At 37.6% G+C, this 8390-nt stretch overlaps 1 protein-coding gene across 3 annotated transcripts in view; it reads left to right on the top strand.

Annotated features, from left to right (window-relative positions):
- Positions 1-8390, top strand: part of LOC107666524 (transcription elongation factor A protein 2-like) — a 28774-nt gene that overhangs the window by 4838 nt on the left and 15546 nt on the right. The window contains exons 7-12 of one of the 3 annotated variants that reach the window (XR_001631676.1): positions 2447-2601; positions 2695-2841; positions 3183-3254; positions 3888-3948; positions 6122-6154; positions 6240-6255. Coding sequence is in view for 1 of the 3 variants with exons in the window: in XM_016457912.1 (XP_016313398.1) it covers positions 2447-2601; positions 2695-2841; positions 3183-3254; positions 3888-3896 (383 nt within the window). In the remaining 2 variants the exon portion in view is untranslated. Of the gene's footprint in view, positions 1-2446; positions 2602-2694; positions 2842-3182; positions 3255-3887; positions 4482-6121; positions 6155-6239; positions 6256-8390 lie in introns of those variants that run through there. The other 2 variants (XR_001631677.1, XM_016457912.1) reach the window with 2 other exon arrangements.

The raw sequence follows: 8390 nt of genomic DNA on the forward strand, positions 1-8390 counted from the left end.
GGGATATATCGCCCTCCGAAGGGCACTTCGGAGTGAAAACAATCATGGCCGCCATATTGAAGGGTCATTCCAAACCTAAGTGCTCAAAACTGGCCACTTCAAAGGGCCCTTCGGAATGAAGGATTTCGAAGGCTACAACTGATGGACACTTTGGGCTTCCATGATCCTTTGCGCAGATTCTTTGCATGATGACGGCGCCTCCGTGTGGGCACGTGATGATGACGCAGAAGGGCACTTCAAGAAACAGTTGTTTGGTCCCCTACACCCTTCAACCCTTCGAAGCTCTCACTCCGAAGGGTAAACCCTTTGAAGGGATTAGGGCATAGGGATGAACCCTTCCGAATGGAACACAGGGATCATCTTGGATGTGACATTTCATCTCGGATGTAATGTACGAAGAACGGGCCCCTGGGCTGCGTTCCAGTTCACTTTTAGACACGCACTTGCAAACTTCCCTAAGCACTTACCCTCAGGGGAATCCCCGCCGCCATTTTGAAGTGCGTTCCACTTTGTCAAGTGGACGAGGAAAGTTTACATGGCCATACCCTCGACCCCTCGATTTTGACCGAGGGAGTGAGTCTGCTTCATATGCACACTCTAGGCCGCTCTGTAGACCACAATGCAACACGACTATGACGTCATCGCAGATCGCGTTTAATTTATCCCCACCCCAAACAACTCTATAATATATGAATGATTTTTTTTTATAATTTTTTTTTTTTTTTACATTTATAACAGCCCAAGCATATCTATATACATACAGAATGCTGCACCAAACAAATTTGTAAGGGGAAACATGTAAACAATAAACCAACTCCATAGCGGATTCTTAGTGATCAAGGGCTTAGGACGTTCCAGTTCAGCCCATTCCAAGTGTTCTGCCAGTAATGGGCACTCATGCAACGTAATCAATGACGTACATCCGAGTAAATGAGACAGAGGGAAGTTAGCGAGTGAACTGGAACGCAGCCCTGGAGAAAGCTATACAATAGCATTCCTGTTAAACTCTGAAGTGGTTACTTGAAGGTGCAGGACCGGTGTAAGAATGTGATTTGAAATCTCCCGTCTTTGCTCATTGCCTGTTGTTTTTGAGCTAATCACTTGAGCCATAAATGAGCCAAATCACTCTGGAGATGCAGGAAAAAATACATCACATTTACTGTTTAAAACTTTAGGGTCTGTTATTTTGTTTTTAAAATAAGTCTCTTATGTTCACCAGTGCTGCTTTTATTTGAGCAAAAATACTGAAAACAGTAATATTGTGAAATATTATAACGATTTAAAATAACTTTTTTAAAATAACTAGTTTTCTATTTTAATATATTTTAAGATGTAATTTATTTCTGTGATAGGAAAACTGAATTTAGTCTTCAGTGTCCCGTTGTCACAGTGCACATACGAGGAACGAGGAGACGCTGGAGAATACTTTACCAAGACTTTATTTTCAGGAACCAAGGGAGACGAACTCAGGAAGACATTTAACAGCGGACAGAGAACTTGGGGAAACAAAAACTTTCAAAAAGACGGGGAAAAACAAACGCGAGGAAATAGTCGCCGCTCACTTTCGGTTTAGGTCCGCTGTTCTGTCACGGTGCACACACACGAGGAACGAGGAGATGCTGGAGAATACTTTACCAAGACTTTATTTACAGGAACCAAGGGAGACGAACTCAGGAAGACGTTTAACAGCGGACAGAGAACTTGGGACTGGGAACACTATTTATACACACAGGAGGAGGGAATGACGAGACACCTGGGAGCAATGAAACACTCATCAGGGGAGGAACAGGAAACTAACCAAATAAGGGCATGGGAAGGCACATGGGGAGCAGGACACACACAAAACATGGAACAGAGTCTGACACCCGTGATCCTTCAGAAATCATTCTAATATGCTGATTTGCTGCACGGGAATCATTTCTAATTGTTATCAGTATTGAAAATGTTGTGCTGCTTAATATTTTTTTACACAATATGGCACTGAATTGGCAATAGAAAGTTCAAAAGAACAGCAATTGTGTGAAATAGGAATCTTTTGTAACAATCTAAATGTCCTTACTGTCACTTTTGCATCCGTCTGAATACAACGGTAGTATATGAAATGTTGGTGATTCATATTTTGCTTGTAAAAATTAGTCAGAATTCAAAACTTGGAATAGACAAAGATGTATTTTGCCTGTAACTTGTATAGTTACAACATCTACCAGTAGAGGCCAATAATAAACAGCCAAACCTTTACCTTTTACCTCAAACAAACAGTGCGATGTTTTGATTGTGCCACAGTGTTTACACTTCTCATTTACACTTTTTCATTATGTTTCCATTTGCCAATGAGTGGTTTACTTACAGTAGTTTTGCTGGGAAATGAGAATATATTTTAACATTTAAAGGAAAATGTAAAATAATGCAACTGAGTTTGTGCTTTCTTGACTGTACTTCATGACACATATCTACCAGGAGTTAACGTCTACTGACATGAAGTACAAAACCAGACTGAGAAGTCGCATCTCCAACCTCAAGGACCAGAAAAACCCAGACTTACGCCGGAACGTCCTGTGTGGCAACATCTCTCCAGACCGCATCGCCAGCATGACTGCAGAGGTACGTCTGGGTCTGACTTTGGCCCGCGAAGTGTTAAATTGCAGCTTCTCTGCGGGATGTGAAGTGTGTTTGTGTTAACTGCATGTTTGGCAGGAGATGGCAAGCGCAGAGCTGAAAGAGATCAGGAAAGCGCTGACCAAGGAGTCCATTCGAGAGCATCAGCTCTCCAAAGTGGGTGGCACAGAGACTGACATGTTCGTCTGTGTAAAATGCAAGGGCAAGAACTGCACTTACACTCAGGTATGCTGTTACAACATCTCACCGGCGTTTAGGACTGTTTTATAACCAGAAATGTTTATACTTGCCGTCATTATAAAAAAACAACTATCAATCTGAAGCATGACGCAACAGTAGGTTACAAATACAGTCCTTCTAAAATTATTTGCACACTTAAGCCATATTTTAAAAAAGAAAACCGGGTGGATCAAGTTTCTGAAACACAAACAGCCCCCGCATATCTGTGCTCGGAGCAAATTCGCACAAGTCTTTGATTCGCTTGTATGTCTGAAAGGAAGTTTGCAAGTGGACTTAAACTGCATTGAAGCATGAAATGAGCAGGAATGCACAATCTCTCTCCGCAGGTCCAGACACGCAGCGCAGATGAACCCATGACCACCTTCGTGCTGTGCAATGAGTGTGGAAACCGGTGGAAGGTAAGAATCTCCCTACACACCTGGCAGTGCAAAAGCCATCGGTTGACATGAGTAATAAGGCTTGCTGAAGACTATAAAAAAACTGTCAAATTCATTATGTGACCATGAGACATGTTTGTTCAATGTAGCCACACGGTGGCAGTATTTTCTCACTGTAGGCAAACTTCACAGCTGTACTTTACAATAAAAGTTTACCAACTTAACTGACTGCATAAATTGGCTATAAGGAAAGAATGGATTTAATGAGGTTTATATTTTACCTTTTATATTTTTAGTTTCATGACTTTTTGTTTTATCTTTAAAATAATGCTTACATTTTATGGAAAAGCAAAATGGCAGACTCCCATCTTGGCATGTTGTCACAAAAGTAACAAAATGAAATAAAATAAACCTACACTGAGAAATATTCACAAAATACAAAGTGTGACAACTAGCCCCACTGTCTACACAATACATATTCAGAATATCTGGGGGGAAAAAAGGTATCAACTATCTTGCGATTTTGTTTCTCAGGTATTTTTATTAGGAAACAAGCTATTCGATATATTCCACTAGTTGTTGTTTTTCATTTATAGAAAAGAAAACATATCTTTTACTGTATATTCATTTGTCTTCTGTTTTCTCTCTTCATAGTTTTGTTAAAGACTAAAGTGAGCAGGAATCTTCATATGAAGAGATGACCTGAATTCATAGTGTAAGGAAATGGTATTTTTTTTCTTTCTTTTGTCTTTTTTTATACATTAATTTTCATAGCTTTGTAATTTATAATGAGTGTTGCAAAAAGCTGTTTCTGTATTTTTTCCCCTCCTTTTTTACTGGTGTAATATCATTGCCTTTCATGCACTGCCGATAACTTAGACCTAGTAAGTCAGCTGGCTTGTTCAGTCTTGCTTTGCCTTTTGATATAGCGCTTGTGCCTTTCTGCTTTATGAGTGCCAAGTAATTGCTGAAAGAATTTGTACACATTCATCTTTTTTGTACACATGCTTTTCATATGTAGATGCAGTTTATGCACTTTGCAGATGATTTATTTAACCAAATCTTGAATGGTTGGTTGCTTTTCCAGAGTTTAGGAAGACTTAAAGGATTATGGTTAATATTTGAGCCTTAGTGTAGGCGGTAGTTTGCTTCTTGTAGAGTACCAGACGAAGAGACAAACAGAATGTGGTACACAATTGAAGGTTCATATGTATTGTATGAATAATTTGACTGTTCTGTCTCAGTAAATTTGGCTAAGAATATTTGGTGGCTTGAGTGTGTGTTTTTGTGTTTTATGTGTGTGAGTAGGGAACAGGAACAGTCAGTCGAACTTAATTAAGCTGCTGAACATCGTTTTATAAAAGTGGTTTGTATGACTGTACTCCATATTTGGAGTAATTCTGAAGTCATGCAGTAGCTTTAGGTGGGGAACAGAACTAAATTTGGTCATTAATACTCTCTTAAAATCTGCTCATCCACTCATGTACACCACCAATCAAAAGTCTAAGGGTCAATGAGATTGTTTTCTTTTTTTCTGTTTTTGAAAAGTCTCTTATGCTCACCAAGACTGCATTTATTTGTTCAAAAATATAGTCAAAACAGTAATATTGTGAAATATTATTATGATTTAAAACAGCAGTTTTCTATTTTTGTAAGTAATGATGCTGAATTTTCAGCATCTTTACTCCAGTCTTCAGTGTCACACAATCCTTCAGAAATCATTCTAATATTCTGATTTGCTGCTCAAGAAACATTTATTATTATTTATCAATGTTGTGCTGCATAATATTCTTGTGAAAACCATAATACATTTTATTTTCAGGATTCTTTAATGAATAGAAAGTTCAAAATAACATTTATTTGAAATATCAATCTTTTGTACCATTATAAATGGTTTTACTGTCACATTTGATAGTTAACGCATCCTTGCTGATTTAAAGTATTGTGTGTGTGTGTGTGTGTGTGTGTGTGTGTATAGGAAAAAAGCATTAGCATAAATCTTGCTACCAATGGTGATTTAATCTATCACATGATCATACATATCACATTATTCTCAGATTATTAATGTTAACAACATCAGCATTGCGTGACTATGAGTATAGTGTGAGTGTGTATGTGTAGATTTCAATTTCTGTACAGTATAATCTCGTTAATTGTCATACCATTCGAATTTCATACCAAGAAATTCTTTTAACCCAAAAAGCAATCTATGCTCCCTTCGAACTGGTTGTCTTTAAAATACAAATCTTGTGTAGGCTATCTGTAATCAGAAGCACATTTAAAACTGGAATATAATTTAATTTAATTCACATGTTTCATATAATCCTTTCTGGATTACAATCCGCCATCAAACTTATTTTTTGACATTTAATTATTTTAGCTGCTGTGAGAAAAGGCTAACGATCTGCCACCTGCAGGATCCTCACATGCGATAGCCTATAAGCCGGGACAACTTCTTTATGTTTACAGAAGTGACGTAATGACGCAGAAGCATGGTCGAATTTCCCGCGAAAACCTACCCGTACCACTCAAACTAGAAAACATTATTATAAGCTAACCGTTGTGAATCGGGCTAAAGTAAGGCGATAGTTTCGAACACTGGCTGGTTATGTACTTGCTCAAATATTGATTTTGGATAATTTTTAACCAAAAAAAAGTTACTGACTGCAGCTTTAACTGTATTCAAATATGAACAGGGTTGATGTCAGTGGTGTTTGGAACCAATGATGTTTGATGTTGTTTAGAGTGATTAACCACTTATATTTTGGTAGTATGTACCACTTTTATGGTGCTTTTTGTCGTTTTGGACGGCCCTCATCCGCATTCACTATTATCATCGTGTGGAAAACATTTCAGAACATCTTTAAAGATATTTCTGTTTCCCACAGAAGAAAAAAAAAATCACCAATAGTCAAATGAAGGTGAGTAAATTAATTTCGAGGTAAACTATCTTATATATAAACTATCCAAACTAGCTTTTGTTGCTTGTTTTTTATTGTGCTTCAGATGTTTTCCACTAGAGGGAGCAGTCGGCCAATACTAATCTGAGCGTGAACAGCTGTGTTGCAGTGCCATCATTTGTCTACTGTATTAACTGAACTTTGTATCATGATCTGATGAGGCTGATGTTTAAATCCAGTGTTTGATCTCCGTGATCCTGAGGCCTTGCACATGAAACTGGTCCTATATTTCGGAAACTTCCCAGTAGTGTCCTCGTATTGTGAAGCTGATCTTAATCAAATCTGAGAATAGAACTGACCCTTTGTGACTGTGTAAGGCACAGCTGGTGAAATATGTCTGGCCTTTGCCTGAGCAGTAATGTTCTACAAGCTGTCACAACATTTCTTAATTATGGCTACTGAAAATAAATGCTGTCAGATGGTTTTGGATTAAGGAGATCAGTGACGATGCTCCTAAATAACACCACATTTGGGTTTAGACCCGCCAGATCATTAAGAAATCAAAGAGCTTTGAACCTGTGATGGAACATGGTGGAAATCTCCTAAACAACTGCATCCATTGAGCCTCCACAGAGGTCATGGGGGAATTAGAGGGTCAGCAGGCAAGTGTTTTGATCTGCTGATTTCAAATGATGGCTGGGTTAATGAAAATGCTCAGTGCTTGGAGGAAGTTTATAGGCGCTTCAAGGGAATAAACCATGGATCGAAGACCTCAGGTGAAGGAGAAAGGATGCAACATGTACACTGTAAAAAGTGGTAACCTGCGATTAGTTACCTTAAAGAGCTATTTATACCTTATTTAACAAAGATACCTTCTTTTTTTTTTTTTCAGTGTATACTACCGGAAAAAACGAGTTGTTCTAAAGCAGGGAAAAATACCCACAGGTCAAATGATATCACAAATCTCAATCTCCATATCCAAATGTAAACACATTCGTTCAAGAGAGAAACATGCAATGTTTTAATTGTCACAACGACTCAATGCAAAACAAATGTGAAAAATAAATCTGATCTGATCTGTTCAGACTGAGCTGCATTAACAGACATTTTAATTCCAATTGGATTTCAAACCACTCACAAATGTGTCTTTGCTGTTCAGACTACAAATAATGAAAAGGATTTAACTTGAAGTGGTTCACAGACTGCCGTCTGTCAGAATGAAGTCTTAGTCTTCTAAAAATGTAAAAATAAATACAATTATAGCTACTGTAATAATAATAATAATAGCTACTGATTGATTCAGTGCCTCAAACAAAACTTGGTAACGTTACAATAATGATATTAGTTAACTACATTAGTTCCATGAAGTATAAAAAATTCTAAAGCATTTATTAACTTTAATATTTCCTCATTTACTAACACATTATTAAAACCAAAAGATGTATATGTTAACATTATTTAATCGACCAGACCATGAACTAACAATGAATGGTTTTATTTTTAATAACTTACATTAACATAGATTTATAAATACTGTATCAAATGTATTGCTCATTGTTAATTGTATGCATTAACTAATGTTAACTAATAGGACCTTATTGTAAAGCGTTATCCCAAGCATTTAAATATTTGATGCCATAGTTCGTCCTAAAAGCAGTCATTGTATATAAAAATAAAACCTGTTAAAAATAAAAAGTTGTGCACGTTTCGAACTGCTGATTTTAGCCAATCATTTTGTGCGGCATATGAAAACCGATCTTTTCTTCCGTATTGTGACATACATCTGAATGGAACGGATTATCGAAAATGAAAAATGTGAATGGAAAAATAATTTCATCGTCTGGAAACACTTGGTATTGCACCCAAACAAAATATTAAATTTTTTTTTTTTTTTAGATGTCAACCTTGGAACTTTAAGTTTAAGTTTAAGTTTAATTTGGAACACAACTTTAAGGCTTGTTCACACCGGGACGAATATCGCGCGCGATTATCGCCGACGTTTACCGCCTCGTGACTAAACAAAGGGCGCCAATGTGAGTGTGTAGGCCTCGGGCTAGTTTTTTTGGTTTGACGCGCCACGTTAAAAACTGGCCGACCAATGAGATTGATCAAATAGGATTCGCTGTGGCATTTCTGCTTTTCATTAAGCGCCATCTAATGTCAGGGAGTGAATTTGCATGTTCACTCGGCTCATCGCCAGTGAAAATCGCTTGGGTATGAACACAAAAGACGCGTCGAAAAACGTCGGCGATAAGCG

Source organism: Sinocyclocheilus anshuiensis, unplaced genomic scaffold (assembly GCF_001515605.1).
Source record: "Sinocyclocheilus anshuiensis isolate Anshui unplaced genomic scaffold, SAMN03320099.WGS_v1.1 scaffold201, whole genome shotgun sequence".
Taxonomy (NCBI): Eukaryota; Metazoa; Chordata; class Actinopteri; order Cypriniformes; family Cyprinidae; genus Sinocyclocheilus; species Sinocyclocheilus anshuiensis.